The following is a 26,547-nucleotide window of genomic DNA, read 5'->3' on the forward strand; positions in this document are numbered from 1 at the left end:
AGCAGCGTTTGTTGCTGCATCTGAATATGTACAGATTTTTAAAAAAAAAAAAAAAAGTCTATAGCCGCGTTTTAAAAACGCGGCTATAGAAAAATTCAAAAAACGGGACAGGGCATATAGCCGCGTTTTCAAAACGCGGCCATAGTAATGGGCTGGAGCCACGGTTTTAAAAACGTGGCTACAGGACATACTGTAGCCACGGTTTCAAAACCGTGGCCATAGCCACGTTCTATGGCCGCGTTTTTAAGAAGGCTATGGCCGCGTTTTAAACGCGGCCAATCTTGCTTCAGGGCAAGTTACCCATTGCCCTATAGCCACATTAAAAACGCGGCCATAGAACGTACCTATGGCCGCGGTTCTGAAACCGTGGCTACAGTAGGTCCTGTAGCCACGTTTCTAAAAGCGTGGCCATTGGTCTGCCTATAGCCACGGCTACAAAAAAACGTGGCCTAAAAAAACGCGGCTATAGACCCAATGGTCCTATAGCCACGTTTTTTGGAGCTATAGCCACGTTTTAAAAACGCGGCTATTGCTCCTTTTTTTTGTAGTGTCAACACAAAAATGACTTATTTATTAATTGTACTAACTACTAACACTAGCCCGCAAACAATAATTGTATCTTATGTGTGGTGTCAAATATTGTCACCCTTAACCTCAATAAATTAAAGAAACAAAAAAAAAAAGTTGAATTCCATTTGCACAAAGTATAGCTCCAAATCAATTTGAAGATATCTCCTCTAATCTATAATTTATAAGGCTATTCATATATATTATTTAAATAAGTCACATAATTCATTTTAAAAGTAATGCTACAACCATGAAATATTTTATAACATTAATCTTTACAAACAATTGTTACAGTCAATTTTTATTGGTTTTCATAGAAACATATTATTAGTATTACTTTTTCATTTACTAATAATCATTTACCACATCAACATTTGTAAAAAAAAAAAATATTGTAAAATAATTTGTAACTCTAATATTTTCCTTCATTTAAAAAGTCATGCTATTCTAAAATAAATGTCGTTTAATTAAAATTAGGCATAAATTGTCCCATAGCATGTTAGAACTTGGAAGAAGAAAAAAACTAAATATTCTTCCTTTCCGATTTCCTATTTAATAAAGAGAACTCTTCGTTTAACAGACCAATTCAAATGTCAAAAGGCATTCTATTGATCGCATCACCAGAGCGTTGACAAAAACCAGTAAAACTTTGAAGGCGATCGCCTGGGCTTGTGCGTGACTAGGTGGTAGCATCACCAAGTCCAACTGAGTGCAAGCCCATTTCTTTATTTTATGTGAAGGGTTGAGGGCTAGCCCAATCCAGTCAGCATTTGTGTAAAATACTCCAGTGAACGCCTTTTGTGGACTAAAACCCATAAACCTTTTCGCGAAATGATATGGGCTTTCCAGCAAGTGTCCTGACTCTTGATTGTGAAACCATCAGTTCATCACCAAAATCCAAAATACAAGTTTTCTTTTTCACTCTGCGTCCCGCGATATGTAAAATATATATTTAAAAGTGAAAATATTTTCAATTGTTTGTCTATATTGTGAAAAATTTGTCAGAAAATTATTTTTAATGTATGGTTTTGCATGTAAAAACTTATTTTTTTAAGCCTAACTACCACAGTCACCACCATAAACCCAGTTATCACTAGCCACTATAAACTTAGCCACCATCAACCACCACCAACCACAATATAACCAATTAACCTGAAAAATTCATAATCAACAAACCCACTACTAATCCACCATTAAAATTCACAACAAACTCATTATACAACCTGAAAAAAACCCACCCAGCCATCATTGAAACCCACAACAAACTCATTACATAACTTGAAAAAACCCATCCCAGGCACCAATCCACCACCCCCAAGAATAAATATTATTTGCAATAAAAAAATGCAAAAAGGGTAGCGAGATCGTTGAGGTGGCGACGGCATGGGTGGGCAACGACCGCGTGGGTGGGCGGAAAGTTGTAGATCGATGACATGCACTTCAAGATTCGGCCTTGGTGGGTCATTGGGAAAGAGAGAGGACAAGAAGAGAAAGAGAGAAGAGACGAGGAAGCGGCGGATCAGCGAGTGGAGGCAGCAGATCGGCAAGTGGAGGCAATGGCAGAGGCGAATCAACAAGAGGAGGCAACGACGAGTCAGCGAGTGGAGGTAGTGGTGTAGGTGGATCGGTAGTGGCACAAGCTAGGTCTCTCTCTCTCTCTCTCGTTCCTTCAGCTTGGTGTGTGTTTGTGAGGAGAGTGGAAATTTATTAAAGGTAAAATGACTATGTAAACCAATTTCTGGGTATAAGGGGTTTAATTTATTGTCAACTGAAATGGATTTTCAGTTTGACCATATTTTCATGTGCACTCATACACACTCAAGGATGTAAAATATTTTTCTAATTTCCATTTCACTCGAAACAAACACAACCTTAGCAATAAAGAAAAAATAGTTGTCATCAGTTAATCATAGAGTATAATTTAAATCTTAGCTCAAAAAATGATAATCATACTTTAGATGTTTGGAAAAGATATTCCCAATGGGACTTTCGTTTGAGTACTGTTTTTTTTTTTTAATAACTTTTCAAAGTTAGTCCAGTATGTGATGAAATCAGGGAAGATTTGGAGCTTTTTACTATGATTTCATGGACGATTTGGTTTAGAAGGAACAAGCTTCAGAACCACAGCCTACACCTCGCTCAATCAAACCCCGACTTACTTAGACTTTACCTTCTACCAACAGCAGTAAAATCAACTTTGATGGAGTTGTGCTCACAAATGAAAATATATGATACTGGTGTGGTAGTTAGAGATGATCAGGTATGGTTATAGCCTCAATGTCCCAAAATAAACTCTCTCAATTTTTGAAGTTGAAGCGATGACAACTATAAGAGTACTGAAATTTGTTTTAGAAATTGAGATTTCTTCTGCAATAATTGAAGGTGATTGCGAGTTAGTGATTAATAAACATAAGCCAAATTGGCTTGAAACATAATAGAAATAGAGAATTTTAATTTATTTATATTCCATTATTATTTGCAACTTCATGAAATTAAAAATGAGAGAATTTTATTTATATTATGTTTAAATATTATTTATATTCCATTATATATAGAGGAAAAAGAATAGTGTACATTATAAATTTCCATATTATTTGAAAATTATAATGTACACTATTCTTTTTCCTCTATTTCTTCTATAGTTGAAATAAAATTCTCTCATTTTTAATTTCATGAATTTGCAACGATTTTTTTTTCCCAAAAAGAATTTACTTGTTCTTAATATTGAATCCTTCACGAAAACTCCGCATGTGTTTTTTTTTTTTTTTTTTCCCTCAAATTCTTTATGATGTAGCACTTTTTCTTGCACCCCAAATGACTTTTGGGCCTAACCTTTTATGGGACTGGGCCATTAGTGGTGGGATTAGTGGCCACTTGGCTAGCGTCTCCATCATATCCGTGGAGGCTAAAAGGAAAGCCAGCGTGTTTCCTCTTCGTACCAGTCGTAAGTTGACGTAGCCCTGTTGGTTTCCTCATTCTTCGTGACCACCATTTTAGCTCATGACACGTGGCCTCACTTGGGCTCTAAAACGCCAACCTAATTTTCATAGGCATTAATAGAACTCTTCAGACGTTGACTATTGTCTAATTTTTAAGAGATTTGAAATACATCCATCCCCCGGGGTTCTAGAATCAAAACCTAATTATGTCATCAAAAAGTCAATCACGATGATCTTTTTTTTGTTGAAAAATGCTATTTTTTTTAAGAAATAAACTAATGGCTAAACATTAACTTAATTACACTCTTGCCAAATTCAAACATATTACTTAACTCAAAGTACCATTACAAAATGCCTAACTCTTGTAGTAATAGAGTGGAGTTTTAAGCAATGAGAAAGAGTTACAAATTATTTTGCACTATTTTTACAAATTGTTGTTGTAACCAATTAATACTGATTTTTATTAATTTATCACTAACATCATTTTTTCACTTATTTGTAGCCAATTAGCATTAATTGTAAAATAATTTATAACTATAACATTTTTTTTAATCAATGGGTTTGAACCCCAATCTTACCGACATACAAGTTGAACAATTAGTAATTTATTTGTTAATCAAGCAAATATTCTTCATATGTTTGTTAGTCTCATTTACAACCTCCATCTTTCTAAGGATCATCATAAATTTTTTTATCTTTTTGAAAAAAATATACAAGTTTTCAAATTTATCATTAGTTTTGTTTATAAAAAAATAATTTATTTTATTTATTTATTTTTTATAATAATAAATTTTTAAATGACAATAATCATTAATATAAATTTTAGTGAAAGGTGTATATTGATTGTTAAATAAAGCATAAAATGGTAAGTTGGGAATTTAACAATATTGTGTTCATCAACATTTTAAATATGATTATATTTTAGGACAAAAAAAATATAGAATAGATGAATAACAAAATTGAATAAAGTATATACTTGATTTTTCGTACAATCATATCCAAGTTGAAGTGGTATAATAATCATCTCTATCTAGTTTACTTTCAGAGGTAAATGATATATTGTCCAACTATCATATTTGGTGAGATTTTTAATGGGTATATTGATTTTTTTTAATACTTTTGACTCGATAGAATTTGAAATCTATGGCAAGATTAATACTCTTTACTATTAGGCTAATGCACCAATTGGTATTTTTTGGATATAGATAGAATAGGATTTGAACTCATGTCTCTTATTTTATGATATGTTTGTTCAAATTGAACTAACTAGATTTCACTACAATACCATGGAAGCAATCCAAATCTAAGTGCCCAAATTTGTCACAAATATGGCAAAGGTCTCTTGTCAGGATTTTTAGACCAAGATTGAGAGTGACATTTATTTGTTTGATGGACAGTTTGAGATGACTAATATGATAGTTGTTGAGTCTACCTCCACGACCTTTCTGATTGGTTCCTACCATGTTCTTTTCCACCTCTTTGGTTTAGATAGAATTGTGTGAAGTGTTGAGTTAGGGTTTTTGCTGTTTGTTGCAACAAAAATAGCCATGACATTGTCCTTGGGATACTCATTGGTGTTTCTAAGTTCTAATATGTTTAAATGTTACTCATCAAAAGTCGATCTATTACTCATTGTGCATATTTTTGGACAAAAAACACTGTACTCTAATCCCTTGAGCACTCTATTGTTGGACAAAAAGCATTTATTCATTGTCAACAATAACTCCCACAACCGTTAATTTATTCATGCCTTCTTTGAGTTTATGTAAATACAAATTTACCATAAATCATTATCATTTTTTTATGACGTGGAGTTCGATATTGAGGTTGAGTATTTTTTAGTGTAAGGATGAATCTCTTGTGCAAAATCAACTCCTGCCACAACAAACATAAGGTGAGAGTATAGTTGATAGAGGTGACTTAAAAAATGCCTATCTTTAAACTCCTTCGTTGTATAAGCTAATTATAGATTAATGAAATTAATATGGACTTTTACTCACAAAAGAAAAAAGAAAAGAAAAATTCGATGGTGAACGATTTCAATTTCATCTAAAAAAAAGAAAAGAAAAGAAAATTTAAGTCATAAATTCTTATTAAGAAAAGTTAACGAATACTTTAAAGTTATTGGTTTAAAGAAAAATTTTAAAATTTTTTTATGAAAAAAGTAAAAATATTTATAATATTTATTTTTACAATTTTTCATATTTCTTATTAAAGTGTTCATAAAATAATTTATTAACAAATACTTTAAACTACTCCTCAAGTATTATACTTAAATACCGTTTCCTAAATTATGTTATATGAATTTTTTTTTAAAGAATGGAAGTATATTTTTTTATTAAACTGCATAACTAAATTTTAAAAAAACAACTTAAGAGACATCATTTAAAACACGGTAATTAAGTTTAGTACAATGAAACCTACTGTTATTTGCTAAAAAAAAAAAAAAAAAATCTTAAAAGTGGCAATTTCCGTAGATAGAATCCAAGATTAGGGGCAGTCATAATAGTTATCCCCATCACATGCATCATCATTTCATTAATCATCCCGTTAGCTACCTCCGACTATCAACTTGAACTCCCTCACATTTCGCCTCCACAGCTACTCCTCCGCCAAGCCAATTCATCAAAAACCCCTACAGCAGAGGGAGATAAAGAAAAAAAGAAAAGAAAAAAAAAAAGAGTAACCAAACACAGCCGGATACAGCCTCAAGCTAGCTAGCTAGCTATATATTATAGACCCGAGATGTGGCGGTGCGTTTCTCGAGGACTTCGCGTCTCTTCTTCCAGAAGATCGCCCCTCAATGACTCTCTCAGATCTCACATTTCACGCTTTTTCTCCACTGGCTCGGTGCGATCTCTTTCTCTCTATCTCTCTCGCATTTGGTTTTAGGGTTTATGCTCTTCACGATCTCTCTCATTTTGTATCGTAACCTTTTGGATGATTGAGCTAAGTTCTTTATCTGATTAATTTTATTTTTATTTTTTTGGATTCTGATAGATTTTTGTGCTTCTTTCCGTGATCGATAGTCTTTTTGAATTGTTTGATTTTGAAAATAATTTCGCCCTGATTGGTTGCTGAGAACTTGTAGGAAAATGAGAGAATCTATGCTTATTTTCATCTTAGATTTTCTCACTGTTTGAAACTCCAAACACACTATTAATATCCACCGAACCGAGCTCAATACAGCTAGCTGGATTCGTTCAAAATTGTTTTTCTGTTATTTAATTCCTCTCAATTGCTTGAAGCAAACGCTACTACTTATGCTTCATTTGAATTTAGTCTATTAATTCCCTGATTTTTTGCTGTGGCAAAATTTTATTAGGTTATTTCGTTTTGCGTCTTTCAATGTATACGAGCTTATGATTTTATGCCTTTTGTTTCAATTCTATGTCTTCGATAGCTTGCTTCGTGTGTGCCTTACAAATCAATCAACCAACAGAAAAAAAATATTATAGTGGCGGAACCAGAAATTTTTGCTTGGGGTCTGAGTTATATGGTACAGATAAATTACAAACCATGCGCTCACGCACGCACATCTAATGCTAGAGTTAGTCACAATTCATAAATATATTAGATACAAAATCATCAACTTGTATCTAATATACTACTCCATAGTGAAATTTTTGAAACTTTTATTTTCAACATATATAAGTTATGAAATTGTCTGCCAATGTAAATGGACAATTTAAAATGGAACCAATGAATTCTTAAAAATCATGAATGATCCAAAATTTTAGCAAATATAAGAATAAATTTATAATAAAAATAATAATAAAAAAGGGCATTGAAAATTTATTAGGGGGGCCAATTCTTAGTTTTGTAGGCCAAACCTTCAAAATTTTAGTAAAGTATATAATATATATATATATATATATACATATTTAAAAAATTTGGGGCAGGCCATGGCTCCCACAAGCTTACACTTAATTCCGCCCCTATATATGTCTTCAATAGCTTGCTCCATGTGTGCCTTACCAATCATCAATCAATCTATATATATGTGTGTATATAATTTTATCTTTGGGTTCACTACTGTATTTTTAGCATTGGTTTGATTGCAAGTGGTTATAAGGCATGGCTTTTGTTTGTGGCAGACTGGGGGACGCTCCTCATACACGGTAGTTGATCATACATATGATGCGGTTGTTGTAGGAGCTGGTGGTGCTGGGCTAAGAGCAGCCATAGGGCTTTCAGAGCATGGATTCAATACAGCCTGCATTACAAAGCTCTTCCCTACTCGTTCACACACTGTTGCTGCTCAGGTATGGGATGTTATTTTTTTTTGTAGATGTTTTACCAACTATGGTTCGTGTAGATTGTAACTAGTATGTCTTTGTATTATTACACTGGTATTTTGGTTCAGTTGTGTGGATTTAAACCTGTTCATGGAATCGGACATTTTCTGTCTTTGCTTCAATTTGAATTTCATTATGAGTAATAATTGTAGGATAAGATGGTCATTGACATGTATGATTTGGGAGGTTGTTTGCATGTTCTACCGTATTTGATTTCTGGCATGTTCTCAGTCATATGATCATGGCTCTGATTTTTGAGTGACCCATCGATGCTTATAAAGGATTACTCCAAGTTACTTATAATATAAGCCTGTATGTAGCCTGTATTTGGTCTACCAAATGCCATTTTAATGATTTCACATTATGTTTGATTTTTATATGCATTGCATTATAGGAAGCATGTAGTATTTAGTGTTTGGTTGGTCTTATGTGTTTGTTGCGATAAACTAATTGATAAATTTTGTCCATATAATTGCTCTCCAAAAGATAGAAAAGGGTGCTTTTATCCACATTGACCTGGGCCCTTATGATTCCATTATTTGGTTTCCTTTCATTATATCTGGGGCATTTGATGCTGACAATTATGAATTCTTCACTTTACCTAGTTGAATGGTGACTATTATTTATTTCTGTCATTTTCACTGTTCATAACTTCATCTTGTGTCCACATCAATGATCCAAGTCTGGTTTTCTGCTTTTTTCATCAACTGCGTACTAATGCGTCTCTCTTCATTGACTCAATGTTAAATTTCTGTCAATGGCTTGGATCCTTTGCTTAACTGTGATATTTGAATTCTGCATAGGGTGGTATAAATGCTGCATTAGGCAACATGAGTGAAGATGACTGGAGGTGGCACATGTATGACACAGTAAAGGGAAGTGATTGGCTTGGTATGTTGTTAAACTAGACAAATCTTTCATTTTATTTGCAGTGCTCTTACTTAATATCCAGATTGGATGTTTGTTACTAATTACTTTCTTATATGAATTACATGGAGGATAGAGATCCTGTATTGCTTGTTTTGGCTTCATCCACATTTGGTTTAGTGTGTTGTTACATATCTAGGCACCTTTTACAGCAATGATTCTTCCCAGAGCCACGCCTTGTGTTTTCCTGTTATTCATGTACTGCTTGCTCTATGTAATGGCGTGTTTACCTCAAAGAGAGCCAAAATTGAATTTTTTATGCAAGGAGGCTATGTGGGTTCTGAATGGTTGAGGTCACATGCTCTTATTGGAAATATTGACATACAGCGTCATGCACTGACACACCCATTGCAAAATTTATAACTATTTATTATAGGTCTGTTCTAGTTATATTTTTAACATGCAATGGTATTGCATTTTATGTAGGTGATCAGGATGCCATTCAATATATGTGTAGGGAGGCACCAAAAGCTGTGATTGAGCTTGAGAATTATGGGTTACCATTTTCTCGGACTGAAGATGGAAGAATATATCAGCGTGCATTTGGTGGTCAAAGCCTTAATTTTGGAAAAGGTAAGATGCTGCTGCCATCCATGTTTGGAATTTGAAAGTCTTTCTTGCGGATTGTCTTTAAAGTTGTCTGATTTTGGCTTCTCTTGTTTTCTATTGTTATAGGTGGACAGGCATATCGTTGTGCATGTGCTGCTGACCGAACTGGACATGCTTTATTGCATACTCTCTATGGCCAGGCTATGAAACATAATACCCAATTTTTTGTGGAGTATTTTGCTTTGGATCTATTAATGAACAGTGATGGTAAGTTATTGCATGATAACTCTTGCTTTACACTGTCCTGGAGCTGGTTGAAAATGCCAATATAATCATCTAACTAAGTTTATATTATTCCTTGCAATATCATCATATCTTGTTGGTTTCATAAATGTTGCTGGTGTTATAAGCTTCTCTCATTCCTACAATCACAACATACAAATATTTATTTGTAGCACACTCATGCTCACCACACTAGGTTTCCCAAGTCAATACATCCTAGTTGGTGAATATTCTTCATGGGGTTGTTTGGTATTACCTGAGGATAACTTTATATCTGTACTTTGTCTAATCTATGCATCTCAATGGCTCTTTGAATTTTGCGTGTGTTTTCCCCTGTGGCAATATGTTCAGCCACCTAAACTTTCAAGAGTTACTTTTTTTTTGGGAGAGAAGGGGAAGAGGGGGGGGGGGGGGTGGTGGGTGGTGGGTGGTGGCTCCATTGGATCCTAGGTGGTAGAGAGGGTTTGTTGATTGTATGGGAAGGTTATTTGATTCTTGATGTTGCAGGTAGCTGCCAGGGGGTAATCGCATTAAATATGGAGGATGGGACATTACATCGGTTCCATGCTGCTTCCACCATTTTGGCTACAGGGGTACTATAATTGTTGTAAATTTTTATTTCCTGGCTGTGGATTTTTCAATTAAGATCATCTTAATTTGTTTTAAGCAAAAATATCAATATATGTCATGTTTCTCCCAGGGTTATGGTAGAGCATACTTTTCTGCAACCTCGGCTCATACATGTACGGGAGATGGCAATGCCATGGTTGCACGTGCTGGGCTCCCACTTGAGGTTTATTTTGTTGCTTCTCCAATATTGGCTTTATATATTAACTTGCCTTTTAATCTTTTATACTTTATATCGTTATATGTATCTATGTTTTCTGATGATATATTCCTTCTGCAGGATTTAGAATTTGTGCAGTTCCACCCAACAGGTATATATGGTGCTGGTTGCCTCATCACTGAAGGTTGGTACTTTTTGGGTTATTTTGGTGATCTATTATTGCTTTTGGTTGAATACTCTGTTTAGTTTTCTGACCCTTTATGATTTTAACTGTGTTAATCTTGTTTAATTTAAAATTAATAATTTTTTAATAATTTTTTGGCACTTTCATTTGCAACTTGTAGGATCCCGTGGTGAAGGTGGTATTCTTAGGAACAGTGAAGGTGAGCGTTTCATGGAACGATATGCCCCTACAGCAAAAGATCTTGCATCACGAGATGTTGTTTCGAGATCTATGACTATGGAAATTCGGGAGGGTCGTGGTGTAGGTATGACATGCTCCTAAAAAAATATTGTTCATCCTGGTGGCCTTGTTGTCCAGTGATGAAAGACTTTGGTCTTAATGTTGTTACATGGTAGATCTATGCTACAATTTGTGCAAAGTATTTATTATGGCCATTGCCCAATGAAATTAATGATTAATAACTATTCACAATAAACATCCATGTAGGATGTATACGTACTGTTTGTGTGCAGTCATAAGTTATATATTGTAAAATCCCTGCAATTTTAAAATTTTCTGTTTTGTTTTATGTTTCCTTATAACTATAATTTAATCTTCTACAGGACCTTTGAAGGACCATATCTATCTCCACTTGAATCACTTACCTCCAGAAGTACTGAAGGAGAGGCTTCCTGGTATCTCTGAAACTGCTGCCATTTTTGCTGGTGTTGATGTTACAAAGGAGCCCATTCCAGTTTTACCTACTGTGCACTATAACATGGGTGGAATTCCCACCAATTACCATGGCGAGGTATGATTTAGAGCAATTCATGTAAAGTAGGCCCTCTTAAATTAATCATCGTACTCTAAAAATTGATTCTCATATTTGATGTATTCCTTTTGAAACTAATTCAGCTCTATGGCTTATCTGTATAGTCCAAATGTAACTAATAGTATTTGCTGATTTATTGGTACTCAATAGTACATATAAATGAACTCTGTGCAGGTGATTCTCTCTCTCACACACACACAAACAATTATACGGATAAAGTGCTGTAAGACCCCCTGAAATTTGAGATTGTTGTACTTACACCCTCTCATCTTTTATTTGCACCAATTTAGCACATGTAATTCAGCATAGCTCCAGTTTCTCAAAAAAAAAAAAAAAAAATCAACATAGCTCCTTCTGTTAGTGTGCCATTCAAAATCTAACATCCCACACTCAGATCTCTCTCTTTTGTTTCACTTTCTTCTTCTTCACTCGCCTAAGTCTTTAGCCACGGCCGAATGCTTTGCTCACTTGGTTGCCATGACCAGCCCGCCACTGCCACGATCCATCGTCAGAGCCACTGCTGATGGTGGCTCTCCTTTCTTTTTCTTTTTCTTTGAGTCAGGCATAATCTATCCGATCAATAACTCATTTTTTCACGTAATAACTTTTTCAAACAGTAAGTGCACAAGGTCATATTCAAGAAAGGGTGCATTTCAATTCCAGTCAGTAATATCAAATCAGTTACAAAAAGCTAAATTGAAATTTCTAAGAAATTGCAGGACATATTCAAGAAGGGGTGCATTTCACTAATGATCCGCCTGTTAATTTCTAGGAAATTACAGGAAAATAAAATAAACTAAATTTCTCTTATTAAGTTTTTTATTTTGGGTCCAAAGAATATTAAATAAAAAAAAAAACACTTATCAAACCTTAAACAATTATTTGCCATGGTTAAGGTGTAATTATTCCATAATTTAGCAATTAAAATGACATAACCCAGAAAGCTGTTTACACTTATAATACTTCGCCTTCTTACCAAACAAGCAAATAAAGCACACCCAGTTCTTCTCCATCTCTATATAGGAAACCCCTGACCGAATCTCCTTAAGCATTCCTTTCCCAACTTTGACATTGACAGTTGTCTCCATCACCATCATTGGCGGTGACCTCCCACTTCTTGACTCCTTAAGTTCTTTTCTCTTTCTTGCTTCAAGACTGTCATGGCCATAGGATTTGGATAATAGAGATCACAATTTGGGCTAGTGGTGGGTTTGAGGTAGGGTCTTTTTCTGGTGGTTGAAGGTGACAAAAGCAGTTGGATGGTTTATTTTGAAACCTCAGCGGTGGGTTTTTTTTGGTTGAAGGTGTCATGCATATCCAAAATCTTTACTTTGCCTTTCTAAAATTGAAAAAGCAACATTAGATTTTAGACGGCACACTAACAGATTGGGCTATTTGGCGCAATGCTGAAGTTCATGCACTAAATTTGCGGGGGTGGGGGGTGGTTAAGTGTAACAACTCCAAAGTTTAGGGGTCTTAGTGCATTTGACCCAAAATATATTGATGAACCTAAGTACATGGTTTGAGATATTTATATGAGTGGTCTCGCACCCTAGGATATAGCAATATGCATTCCATTGTGGATACATAGCAATGTGTATTCCAACTGAAGAAAAACAAACACCTAAGATGATTTAATCAAGCCTAGCACTAGCTTGTCAGAAGTTGCTGTGATCTGTGATCACTTATGCAATACTGCTTTCTTGAAACCCAACAACAAAGGATCTTCACCACCCAATTCCCCCCCCCCCCCCCCAAAAACAAAAAAAAGCTGTGCTGTTGCCTTTATCCCATAGACACCATATCATACCTTTCCCTACGATCCCTCTCTGATTCCTCCAATAACTAATCACTTTTTTTGTTTAATTATTTATTTATTTTAGAAAGGCAAGTTTGCACATTGTGAGCACTAGGGTAAAACCCTTTGCTTATTCATTTTGTTTTAATGGAATTCTTATTACGTATTAAAAAAAAAACCTTATTGTCAAGAACCCAATGGTTCCTGATGGGAATTGCATGTGTTTTGACTAAATTCAAGGTTGTCACCCTCCAAAGAATTGTTATGAGAGAAAGACACAGAAATATTAGAGAAAGAGAAATGCAATAAGCAACAAATTGGTTATAATTCAAGATATCCCCATATGAGATTACATGCAACTGTTTATACAATTCAAGGCCTGCTTATTCAACATGTGCTCTAATTAATTAGCCCATGTGATTAATGTGTTACGTGTGTTAAACTATAATAAAAATGTGCTAAATTTTAACTAACTCAATCCTTTCTATTCTACTTGGATATGGTGGGGGTTCCTAACACTTGTGCACACACCAATGGGTTTTGAACTCATAAACTCAACCTCCACACATTCTCATAGGAGAAGGCAGTGGTGCCATATGTGCTAGAGCTGACCCAAGGCATAAAAAACAAAATAAATTCTGGTATAGCGAGAAATTGTGAGGCTCCATTCTTTTTAGCTTTCAGTTGACATTTCTTTGCTAAAAAATGATAAACAAAGTTGGAACTTAATATCAGCCACTAATAAACAATATTGTCTAGCATTCATTGATATTTTTGTTTGACACCTTACTTAGAAATCATCAATAGCCTACTGTGTGGTTCTTTTGTGCAAATCTGCTAGTTTCTTACTGGCATGCCTTTGTTCCTCAGGTAGTTACAATTAAAGGTGATGATCCGGATGCTGTAGTTCCTGGATTAATGGCTGCTGGTGAGGCAGCATGTGCATCAGTTCATGGTGCCAATCGGCTTGGTGCAAATTCCCTCCTTGACATTGTTGTTTTTGGACGAGCATGTGCAAATAGAGTTGCAGAAGTTCAGAGACCAGGCAAGTTTATTTTATAGTTACTTTGGAGACTTGATTATGAAATCTGTATGAGAATCTAAAGATACCTCCACTTGAAATTGAGTAGGGGAGAAACAAAAACCTTTGGAGAAGGATGCTGGTGAGAAGACTATTGCATGGCTGGACAAAATAAGGAATTCAAATGGCTCAATACCAACTTCAAACATTCGGTTGAATATGCAACGAATAATGCAAAATAATGCTGCTGTGTTCCGTACACAGGAAACATTAGAAGAAGGTACTTATTAGCAAGTTGTAGTTTTCTCTTTGTTTTTCTGTTTCTAGGGCATAGTTTACCTGAATTCGGTAGCTTGAAGTCAAGACTTGACATCATCCCTGACATAAACCGAGTTTTCCTTGTAGGAAACTTTACAGGGTTGGAAACTTACACCTTTTAATCAGCCCAAATAAAGAGCATCTTGACCATCTTCTCCTCTCTTTGTTGTTTCTGCAGGTTGTCAATTGATTGACAAGGCATCGGAGAGCTTTCATGATGTTAAATTGAAGGACCGGAGTTTGATATGGTAAATTTTGGGGACAATGAACTTAATGATAAAATGTTTCATGTGAATTCACATTTTTTTTTTTAATGAGCATAAATTATAAATTTTTTACAGGAACTCTGACTTGATAGAGACTATAGAGTTAGAAAATCTTCTGATAAATGCTTGTATCACAATGCATTCTGCTGAAGCCAGGAAAGAGAGTAGAGGGGCGCATGCACGTGAAGATTTTACAGTTAGTCTTGTTTCTTTTGAAGTTAATCTGTTCCCTTTCATAGTACTTTTCTGTGTAGTGAGATAAGTTTCTCTGGTTTTGCAGAAAAGAGATGATGAGAACTGGATGAAACACACATTGGGGTAAGTTATCTTCTCAGCCCTTCTGAAAGAGTAGCATTGATTTGAAATTATAGGTTGCTATTGTCATTGGAGTTGACCTAGAAATCAAGCTTTTTCTGTGGTGTGTAATGTCACAATTAAGTCCCTTATGATAGTGGAGGACATCTGTTGGATTACTAATGCATATCCTGAACCATAAATGAGGGTTGGGTGGTTTGTTTTTGTTGGTGCGTGGTGTCATGGTAGCCTACTGCAAGTTTAGCATTTTAGTTTTGAGTATATATCCATAGTAACCTGCATAATGATGGTTGTGTATTTATACCTGAACTACCTGGGCTATTATGTCTCACACTGATTGGGAAAAGATCAGAGGGAAAGGAGAAAGTAGGAAGGAATAACGTCTCTCTTGTGCGGGAGTGTGAAGAGGGAAAAGAGTGGATTTGGAGGGATAAAATTCTTCTTTTGGGCCCATTTTTTATTTTCTCAAAAGTGGGATGATTTGACAGGAAGGAAAGGAGAATCTCAGTACCCAAAGTGCCCTCAACATAGGGGTAAAATGGTCGATAAAGAGAAAGGGAAGAATGGTAATTGAGGTTTAATTAATTATAATGAGGGATGCTCCATTGCCATATAGCAGTTGTAGTATTGGTTTGTTTAGAAGAATGTGCTTATGAGCAAGCTTAGCTTTTTGAGTCAATCAAAATTGCATTTGAACCTAGGAGAAGGCAGCTACTCCAGATTATATAAAGAAGTGGCAGGTGTTGTGAGCTATAGCCTTATATGTTTAAATTTTTTGTTCTCTTCTCCATATCAATAAAAATTATCATAAAAAAAAAAAAAAAGTTTTCATATTTTGTGGTGTTGGAAATAATCCAGACCATGTCAACTTATTGCTAGTCCTGATCATTTGTTCATGGCTTTAAAAGTCCTGGCTTTTCTTATTTGAGGAGGACACTAACGGCGGTCATGGCTTTAAATCTTAAAGTTTGAAAAGTAACAAACTAGATCCTCAACCTATATTAGACCTTAAACACAAAAGCTAAGGTTTAACATGCCATTTGCGTACTACTTTGTTTGAACTTATTGGTTGTTGTAAGTTGTAACTTCTCTTGGTCTGCCATCTAAGTACACATCTTAGTGTACTGGGTGGTGCTAGTTCTTTTCAATAAAATTCCTTACTTATCAAAAAAAGAACGGACTGAGGTTTAATGTTTTACTTTTGAAATTATAAGGTTTAAGTTGTTACTTTTTGAAACTTCAAGGTTTAATTTGTTACACCCTAAATTATACAGTTTAAAATGTAATTTTTCCTTTATATTATTATGTGCATCCTCATCTTTTAGAGTTCTTTACTTATAATTGATTGAAATATCAAAGGACAAAGTTTAGCTACAACATTGGTTGTAGTCTTAAGCTATAACCTTACTTAATAAAATAAATATTACTACGTATTTTGAAAATCTAACCATTAAAATGCGTATTCTTTATGCTCTTAATACACATGTCAAATTTTGTGTCAATTTTATATTATTTACCATATGATCTATAAGTTTATATTTTATGCATAATTCTAAACTACAAAAATGTGCAATTTAAACAATTTAGTGATGAAATAGTTATTGATCTTTAATTTTCTAAAAATTTTACAAGCATGAAGAATATAAGAAAAATATATCATCCAATGGTAGATTTGTCAAAATTTACTTTTAATAAAAAGATATTGAGTAAGGTTGTAGCCTTCTAATTTTGTAGCTAAACTTTGTCCAATATCAAAACACTTGCTATACAACTGCTAGAAAAATGACCTGAAAAGTGAAAACATTACAGCTTCTAAATGAATGCTTAATAGGGGGAAAAAACCATGGCAAGCCAAACAATATTAGGGTTGTGCAACAACCTGCTCTGCACCATGCCAACCTGTGCGAGTTTACAACAATATTTTTTGCGGGTTGGTCAGATTTAAACCCTAAATGTGCTGGCCAGTTCAGCGTGCAAGTTGAATTAGTCTGCTCTAACCCCAACCTAACCTGCCTATATATATAGAAATGGATGTTTTTATATGGTGAGTTTGCCTGTGCCCAATCAACCCCTACTAAACTCAATCCCCTGCTCTTTTGCTTTCACATTTCATTTTCTTTCACTGTGAGATCACATTGCTGCTGCCCGTTCTCCTAAAAATCACCCCCTCTTCTTCTCAAAGAGGTGCATATATCTTTCTCTCCCTTGTTGTCAGTAGGAGTCTAGGGTGGGATTGTTCTTGCTAGTACCCAATTAATCTTCCCCAATGGAAGTGGTCAGAGTCTAGCGAGTTGGGATTTGCATGGAGTAGTAGAGACCTATGCTTGTCTCTGGACTTTTATGCTTTTTTTTTTGGAATGAAAAAAATACACATTTTTTTCATTATATTTTATGTCTAAATAATTATGGCATAAATCAAGATTGTTTTTACAACATGCAATTTTTCTTTTTAAAGAATGCACACTTAGAGAATCATGACAATATCATGAGAAAGGTTTTTATCCTATTCTTTTTTGGTTATTTATTGTTTATTCCTTCATAGAAAATTAATGGAAAAACTCTACATATGTGCACTTATATTTTACTTGTTATTTTCCCAACCTACACCCCCCCCCCCCAAAAAAAACATAAAAAATGGTTTTTCTGTGAGTTGATGATAATATGTAACTGACTATTCCTTTGATGATTTCTCTTGATGAATTATTTTTCCAATACATACGAGCAACCCGCAAAAACTACTGAGCCAGAACACCCCCCACCTTGTCAATTCTTTGTGGAGGCAGTTCACTGGCCGTTCTAGATTTTCTCATCCCAGCAAATTAGGTTTGGTAGAAAAAATTCCTTGTTCATCAACATCTGGATTCATCAATCATTCCAATTCAATATACTTACTGGTCATGAATCTACATTATCTCCTGTTTACTGTTTGCAACCCATTCATGTAGTCTTGCCACTATTTGCTACATCCACAACAATCAAAATTGTGTCAAGTGTTGAAGAATTGCTATTATCATTCTAATTTTGATAGCAATAATTTGTAATTATATATTCCACTCCGCTTGAAATTATTTTATTTTATGAGTTGTGTTCATTTTTGGTTGCAGGTATTGGGAGAATGAGAAGGTCCGGCTAGATTATAGGCCAGTTCACATGAACACGCTAGATGATGAGATTGAGACATTCCCACCTAAAGCTCGTGTATATTAATTTGAGACATTTGCTCTAAAAACCTGCAAGGTGGTTTTATGCTAATGGTTTCTCTACAAGTATGCAATAATTCTCCCAAGATAAAATGGATGCGATGAACAATAAATTGTTGAAGTTAACAGCATTTTGACGATAATTGTTGCATTATTAGCCTTGGAGTGATACCAGCCATTCATTCGGAGTCTGGTTTTGTATTTTATGCCATGAAAAATTGGTATTTATTGCTCGTAAGTTGATAATCAGTCGTATGCTCTAAATATCTTACTGGACTCAAATTGTTAATGGTAGAGTGGTGGATCTATGAGAATTAATAATAAGTTGCCAATTCAATAGCTGTAAAATTTGTTATGAAATTGTTGAATTTATTGCTCGTAAGCTGTAATATATATATATAAATTAGAGTTGATTCAAGTTACACGTAGTGTAACTGTAAGTAATATTACACCACTCAATTTCTTGTTATAAAATTCATATTTGAAAATCTTATCAATGAGTTACATGTTTTATATGTTCTTGACATTTATGCCAATTTTCATGTTAATTTGATTTTATTTACCATTCGATCTATAAACTTATTTTTTATGTATTATTTTAAACTACAAAAACTTGATTTTAAACAATTGATTGATGACATTGCTATTGATTTTTTATTACCTTGAAGTCTTGCAAGCATGAAGATTATGTGTAGATAATGTAATCTAATGGTGAATTTATTAAAATTTGTATTCAATTAAAAAATATTTGTTGATGGTCATTATGGCAGAAAAATCCAATAGTTGGAAGAAGCTTAACAATATGAGTAGAAAATAGTTAGTAAATTGGAGAAAAAAATCATTAAGCCCGAATGGCAAGAATAATGGATCATAGGTCAAAAAATTAGTAAATAAGCCTCAAAGGAACAAGCGGGCCTAAAAGAGTTCAGGGAAAGAAGTAATAAACCCATGAGCATTATACGAAATGGAAAGAATAGGCCAAAGAAGACCCGAAGTAATGAAGCAAGTGAGTAAAGGGTTGATGGAAAAGCCCATGAAGCTCAAAAGTAAAGGATATGGTAAATAAGTCAAAGAAGCCCAAAAGAGTTAGCAAAAACTCATAAAAATGCAGAATTAGAATGGGCTGAGGATGCCCAAGGAAAAGAAATTGGCCAAAGAAGCCCGTAAGAAATAGAATGGGTCAAGAAAGCCCGAAATAGCATAAATGCAGGCCCAATGACAATATGGGGTCACTGTAATTAAGTAAAAGAAAAGTATAGAGCAAGCCCAAAAGAGGTCTAACAAGCACGGATCAAATAATATTACAGCAGGAATAACATAATGGCATGACAGGAATGCTAACAAATCCATGGATGAAACAAGGAGTGGGTTAAGAAGAGAAAAGCCCACAATCAAGTAAGGCTCAGCTCTTGAAGGAAGCAAGCTATAAAGAATGAAGGCTCAGAAATCAATTTACGCCGCAAGAGATCAAGAATGAGCGGCATAACGCACAGATGAGCATCCAGGCCATAGCAAATGAATGAGCAGCAGACAAGCTTTGGACACACACAGAAGTGGAGCACGCACAAGGCTCAGGCACCATCAATTTGTACCCGGCCAATACAGGAGTTATGGGCCATAGGTCGGAGGTAAGAGAGGGTATGGTCTGGCGGTGGGGAGAAGGGGGTAGCCTATTTTGGGGTTCCTGCTTAAACTTTTTTGGGGGAAATGTCCTGCTAGGATGACATACCACCCAAAAGATGGGAGGATGAGTTGGAACTACTAGGTGCATGCCATGAAAAAATGTAAGAGAGAATGTCCACCCTGCTGCAGATAGGAATGCCATGGTAAACAAGCAAACAAAATAGAATTTTTTGTTTGGTAGTGGAATGTGGCACAACTAGCATAGGTAAGTGATGGTAGCTAGGCAACTGACAAACCAGTGAATGGTCTACAAGTACACCCACACCTAGACAAAAGTGGTTAAAGGGTAAAACAGTAAAAATTTAGTTACGACAAGCAGTATATAAGGAGCCTCCACTGTGCACAGTAAACAACATCAACACGATCATCACAACTACAACAATATCACAAGAACACGAAAGTAACAAGGAAGAAGAGGGTAGAAAACAAAGTAGCAAACTTAGAAAAAGAAAGTTAGAGAGAGTAGGCAAGAGTAAGATGGCAGGCATGCACCGATAAGCTAATCCCTTCTCTCCCTTTAAAAGCCTACCCTATGTTAAGAATTAAGGATTTCCTTTGGGGCATAAGCTATTCAAGCTCATTCTTTCAAAGTGGGTAATTTCTACAGCAGAATCTTCCTACAAGGTTATCCACATTGAGAAAGTGGTTCCCTCTTTGGTCTTAGTTCCGTAATATAACTAAGCACGACAGACTAACCATTTCTTCTTTGATTTTATTGTTTAAACATCAGTATCGTTTCTCTTTTATCTTGCTGTTTCTTTTTGACAATGTGTTTTTTGTTGTTGTGTTGTTCTCTTCTTTATCCTAATGGAGTATCTTTTGTTTGTTTTGGCTAACAACAAGCGTATCTCCTTTACTGTTGTTATATTATATTTATCTGCCATAACTCTTTTGTAACAGTTTCATCTGCCACGAGCATATAACCAAAGTTTTCAACAAAGTGGCATTAGTTTTTGCACAAGCCAGTTTGAGGTGAGTTGTAATCGGACCAGTCTCGACTCTCCAACCCAGAACATTCAAGCCGCAGTGTGGCAGGAGGTAACTTAGCCCACAAATCTCAAAAAGGCCCACCACAATATTGAATGGTATAATATTACTTAAAGTTACACCAAGTGTAACTTAAACCTACACACACAGTGTTACTCCCTAAAATAATCTCACTAGCACAATAGTAGTACATATTTGGAAAAACAGTGATTGTCTTCTTTCTTCTCGCCGATCTGGGTTTTGTGATTGTCTTCTTTCTTCTCGCCGATTTGGGTTTTGTGATTGTGATGGTGGTTGATTTGTGATTTGGAAGAGGAAGGTAGTGGCTGGGTCTTTTTTTTTTTTTTTTTCGTGTGGTGGATTTTGGTTGCCACAGTGGAGGTTGATGCTGCCATGCTGGTAGTGCTGTGGCAGAGGTGGTTGTGACTGTTGCTATTAGATTTTGTGGAGGTTGTTTTTATATTATTTTAAAGTATTGTATATATTATTTTAAATGAAGTGGTAAAAAAATAGAAGTTTTGATGTATGATGTATTGTAAAATGAAGTATTAAAATCAATAAAGTAATTTTTTGAGATATTAAGTGCTAAATTTTTTAGAACTTTTAATGGGAATGCTCTTAGACTAAATGCTTTAATGGAAGTGGCAGGAATTCAACAGAAGCATATGAGCTACAGTTAGGCTCTGTATGTTTTAGTAAAAAAAGGATATTGTGGAAAATGTTTTTTGCATTTTTTTGGTATTTGATGCAGTGGAAAATACAAGTAAATGTAAAATGTTTTTTGTGGTTAACGGAAAACAAACATCAATAGTGGAAAATGTTTTCTGTTAGTTACAAACGAAAAAAAAGATTTTTCAGAATATCACATATTTAACGGATAATTACACAAAACTCCACACAACAGAAATCTTTTCCAATGGTATTAATCTCCTCGCCCCGCTCTCTATGGAATGCGTACTGTTAACCCCCTTTCTCTCAAATGCCTATTGTTGAACAATTGTTGACTTTTTTGAATCACCTTTTGTGCTTTAACGATTTGCTTTCCTTCTTCCCTTTTTTTCTTTCTGGCGTAGATTTTGGACTTTTGGTTTGTTTTTCATAAACTCTTCTTTTTATCTTATTTTATTAAATCGCTATTTGAAACTTTAAATGAACCAAAAATTAATAAAATGACCCATACTATTATATGTTCCTCAATATTTATTTTTACATAGTTATTTTGAATAGTAAAAAAAAATTAAGGATTTTTGTATAAGTAAAATAATAGAATTTTTTTTATGAGTTATATATATATATATATATATATATATAATATAAACCGAGTGTTATCCCAAAAGCTTTATGATCACCATAGTTCACACAAGATATTATCCGACTACAAGCGGACTCAGCCAGGTGTATCCTAAATTTCTCCTAGAATGGTTTGAAACTTTGTTGCTTTGATTGTTCATGATTTATTTATCAAGCTGGCTACAATTGAGGAACATATAATAGAATGTTGATCCTCCCTATCTACCTTGATAAAAATAATGTATTTGGCTCCAGATCATCTTTTGGGTGTTCATTTTATTGTGTGGTAGTGTACCATTTTGTTGGGTGAAAAAATTAAGAGACTCCACATAAAATATAAAAACTGATTAAGAATAATTGTAACAAGTTATTCATTTCAATCATTTGAAATTAGAAATCTCTCAATAAAATAACATCAAGTCAATGAATTTAAAGTTTTTTCTTATTCAGTTAGAGTTTTTGTGAGGAAAAAAAAAATTGACTCTTCCATCAGATCAAAACATGTCAAGAAATATCCTACTATTATTATTTTGAAATGAGTTGCTTTGTGGTGGATACATAATCCATGTGGTTTTTCGTGAGTTAATGAATTGCGCTGATTTTTTTTTATTTTTAATTTTAGATTTGGGTTGGTTCAGGTTTGGATTGCTAAAATTTCAATTCATTTAACCCAGCCTAATCCATGTTATTAATAGTGTAATTAAAAATATGTATAAAAAAAGTTTGTTATTTGGATTTTGAAACTTTGTATAAATTTTTTAGTTAAATTTATTTTGACACTTGAATTTGATAAAATCCGCCACACTGTTTAGACCTTATGCTATTTAACTACCAATTTTAATCGATGGATTCAATTATTAACCCAAATGGATAAATAACACGAGATTCAAATCATTATGCCCAACTACACCACACATAAACAATTCAAAACATCAATCACAAAGACACCATGTAGAGACAATATATGTTTACGCCTTACGGAATGAAAACTCTAAATGGTGAAAATACTCTAAGAGAATGTCATAAAATGAACGAATACTAAAAACCTAACAAATTCAATGTTCTTATTAAGCACAACAAAATGATCTCAATCCGACTACACAATGGGTTGAATTAATTTTTGGAATTATCATAGGTTGGGTTTTACTTTTCTCAACATAAAGAGGTTGGATTGAAAAATACCTCAAACTCAACCCTATCTGCACGTCATAAGGATTAGAATATAGGAAGAAGTATTGATCGTTTTTAGAAATGGGCTGCTTTGTGGTGGATATGTAAATTCATGTGGCAGACACATGGGCCTCTCATTAAAATAAAATAAAAAACCATGTAAAACAAATTTTAAAAATAAGGAACAGATGGAAGTTCAGTCATCAACCCCAATCAAGGATAAAAAAAGGAAGAGGACAAACTGAATTGAATAAGTTAGAAGTATTAGTTTAATGAATAAATTTTTTCTAAAAACAGAAAAACCAAGTTTAATCAAGAATATTAGTTCCTAACTTCATTATATTAACAAAATCACTAACATCACAATCACGGGACAGACAAAAGACCAATCATCCATGCCAAGTGGACCTATATATAAATTTGAAAGCATTATGTAATGCAATTTTAAAATGCTGATTATAGTCGTGATGACTAATGAGCAATATCTTTTTGGTGTAAAATATATGAGATGGTAGAATATAGAAAGAAACTCATGAGTAGATTATTTAAAATTGTCAAAGGTACAGTGTCCCCCATTATCATGTACCAACGTCTTTCTCCAACCCCATTCAAAAAAGCCACTACTATCGCCTACTTGTTTCTACCAACTACTACTATAGTACTATATCTTTCGGCATTAATTTTACGCTGACAATTTCCAACAAAGCAGTCTTTGCCTTGTCCAACAAAAAAAAGAAGAAGAAGAAAAAGCAGTCATTGGATCAATGCACTACTTCATTGCAAGTTTGACTGAAAAAACCACCTTAGCGTCATGATTTACAAAAGAACATTTGAATAATAGCATAATTAATGCATACGATTTGTTTTATTATAAAGATATATATTGACTGAGTATATATACATAGCCAAAATTGAGAGATCTGTCATTGTTCAAAGGGGATTTGAGTTTTTGACAACAATTGAAATACCTTTTTTTTTACAAATGGGATTGGAAGAGAGGGATACCCATTTACAACAAGGACAGGAATCATCTTCACAGACGGAAATTCAAAAACTATAATGAGTTAAAAGACTGTTTTTGATACGTCGTGATTACAAACCAGGAAAAGGATACGTTCTGGTTTTATATAATGTAGTGTGCGTGCGTGTGTGTTTTTTCAATGGATTCGGTGTGGCTCATCATGGCCAATCAAGACTATGACAACAATTAGAACATGGACTAAGTTAAAACGTCTCCAAGATTCCGACTTCACGTAGGGTTCCTCTCAACCAAAATAGGTCACGTGGGTGTTTTTATTTTTTCCCTTTCTCTTTTGAGACAAATGAAAGATGACAATATTAAGATAGCAAAATTGGAATAATTATAGGGTTGTGTTATGTTGTTATTTTTCTATGAATTTGTATTGGTATTATTCAGTGTCAAAGTTATTTGTAATTCTCATATTTTGATGTATTTTTCTGGGGGGATTACACGAAGTTTTAGTTAGGATACTTGAGTCTGGTCTAATCATGACTTGTCTGCGACCAAACTTGCTCGTGAAAATGTTACATGTCTCAAGATCAAAGGAGTTTTGTTTATGAGTGTCGTGACTAGCTCATGACTTACTTGATGACAAAATTCTGGCTCCTCATTCTTACCTGCAACCAAATCATTTGGTAACATTGCTAATTCATCCACTTTATAGTCTATCCCAATCATCTTTAGAAGCCAGAGAAAAACCCTAGGAGAGAGGATTGAGGATGAACTTGTGAGAGTAGATTGTGCTCACATTTTAGAGAGAGAAAACCATTTGTTCATCGAGAGACCCTGTAGGTCTTCTCTTCTCTATCACTCTCACCATGTTTACATCTTAGAGAAGAAATTTTTACCTTCACTACCTATAGCATTTTTGAGTGTTAGAGCATTTACAGCAGTGGAGCTAAAATTTTAGCAATTTAGCTCCATAAAAAGTTACTTTATCTATTTTACCTACTCACTTTACAAAACATGCTGCAGCAATGGATTTATTTTAGCTTTCAACACAATAAATAATATAAACATCACAATAAAATAATATTTCTACTACAATAAAATAATACATCCCACAAAACAAAAAAACACCACAACCGCCTACAACCATCCAACAACAACTAGCAAGCCAACAACCACCCACAACCACTGCCAAAAATCCAAATTAGCCAAAAACCACCACACAAATCACAGAGAAACCCACACCAACAAACCCACACAAATCACAGAGAAAAACCACCACACCAACACAGCAAAAACCCATGAAATCCAACCATAGCCATGCCACGAAATCCACGGCGCTCTTGAGTTCGATGAAGGCAGTGTCGGTGGAGGTTGGATCGGCAATGGAGCTTGGATCGGCGGTGAGATGGAGGACTGGACGAGATGGGTCGGCGGCATGGGACGGTGACGTGGGCGATGAAGATGAGGATCGGCGGTGAAATGGAGGACTGGGCGAGATGGGTCGGCGATGAAGATTGACGATCCAGAACAGGTTGGCGATGAAGATCGGCGATCCAGAACAGATCGGCGGTGAAGCAGAGAGTAAATGAGGGAGAGAAAAAAAAATGAGAAGGAAAAACGAAGAAAGAAGAGAAGCCGGAGAGAGTGAAAAAGAAAGGAAGAGAAAATATTTTTTAAACGAGAGAGGAAAGAGAAATTTATTTATTTATTTATTTTTATTTTACCTTTGAGCTACAGTGCACATTTATCTTTAGATGTGTACTATAGCTGGAAGCAAATTTTTTTTTGCTATAGCTCCACTGCTGGAGCATACTTTTTGGTGGTTGAGAAGCTAAAATATACCAATATAGCACCACTGCTGTGAGTGCTCTGAAAGCTATCGGGTGCTAGGAATCTTCGGAGGTTCAAGCCACGAATCCAAGTTTCACTTGGTGATTGATTCGTCGCTCAACCAAGATTGCTCCATAGAATAAAAGACTTAGCAAAGTCGGATGTTACATAACGGGAGCTTGGGGGCCCAAGTATTAAGGGAGATTTAGGGTCCGTTTGGATGCAGCTGAAAGCTGAAAGTTGAAAGCTGAAAGCTGAAAGGTGAAAACTAAAAACTAAAAACTGAAAATATTGTAACAAAATAATTTTTAAATGTGTGAATAGTGTCGTGTGTCCCATTTTTAATAAAAAA

At 34.7% G+C, this 26,547-nt stretch overlaps 1 protein-coding gene across 1 annotated transcript; it reads left to right on the forward strand.

Moving 5' to 3' along the window:
* The first annotated feature begins 6,035 nt into the window (after positions 1 to 6,035).
* Positions 6,036 to 18,610, forward strand: LOC142624009 (succinate dehydrogenase [ubiquinone] flavoprotein subunit 1, mitochondrial). Its single transcript, XM_075797503.1, has 16 exons — positions 6,036 to 6,356; positions 7,604 to 7,771; positions 8,608 to 8,695; positions 9,158 to 9,304; positions 9,407 to 9,547; positions 10,070 to 10,155; positions 10,263 to 10,355; positions 10,470 to 10,533; positions 10,694 to 10,837; positions 11,136 to 11,323; positions 14,013 to 14,187; positions 14,273 to 14,443; positions 14,660 to 14,729; positions 14,823 to 14,943; positions 15,028 to 15,065; positions 18,167 to 18,610. Exons 1-16 carry the CDS (start codon positions 6,252 to 6,254, stop codon positions 18,267 to 18,269), a joined length of 1,902 nt encoding a protein of 633 aa, XP_075653618.1. The 5' UTR covers positions 6,036 to 6,251; the 3' UTR covers positions 18,270 to 18,610.
* The last annotated feature ends 7,937 nt before the right edge of the window (positions 18,611 to 26,547 follow it).

This window comes from Castanea sativa, chromosome 2 (genome assembly GCF_040712315.1).
Source record: "Castanea sativa cultivar Marrone di Chiusa Pesio chromosome 2, ASM4071231v1".
Taxonomy (NCBI): Eukaryota; Viridiplantae; Streptophyta; class Magnoliopsida; order Fagales; family Fagaceae; genus Castanea; species Castanea sativa.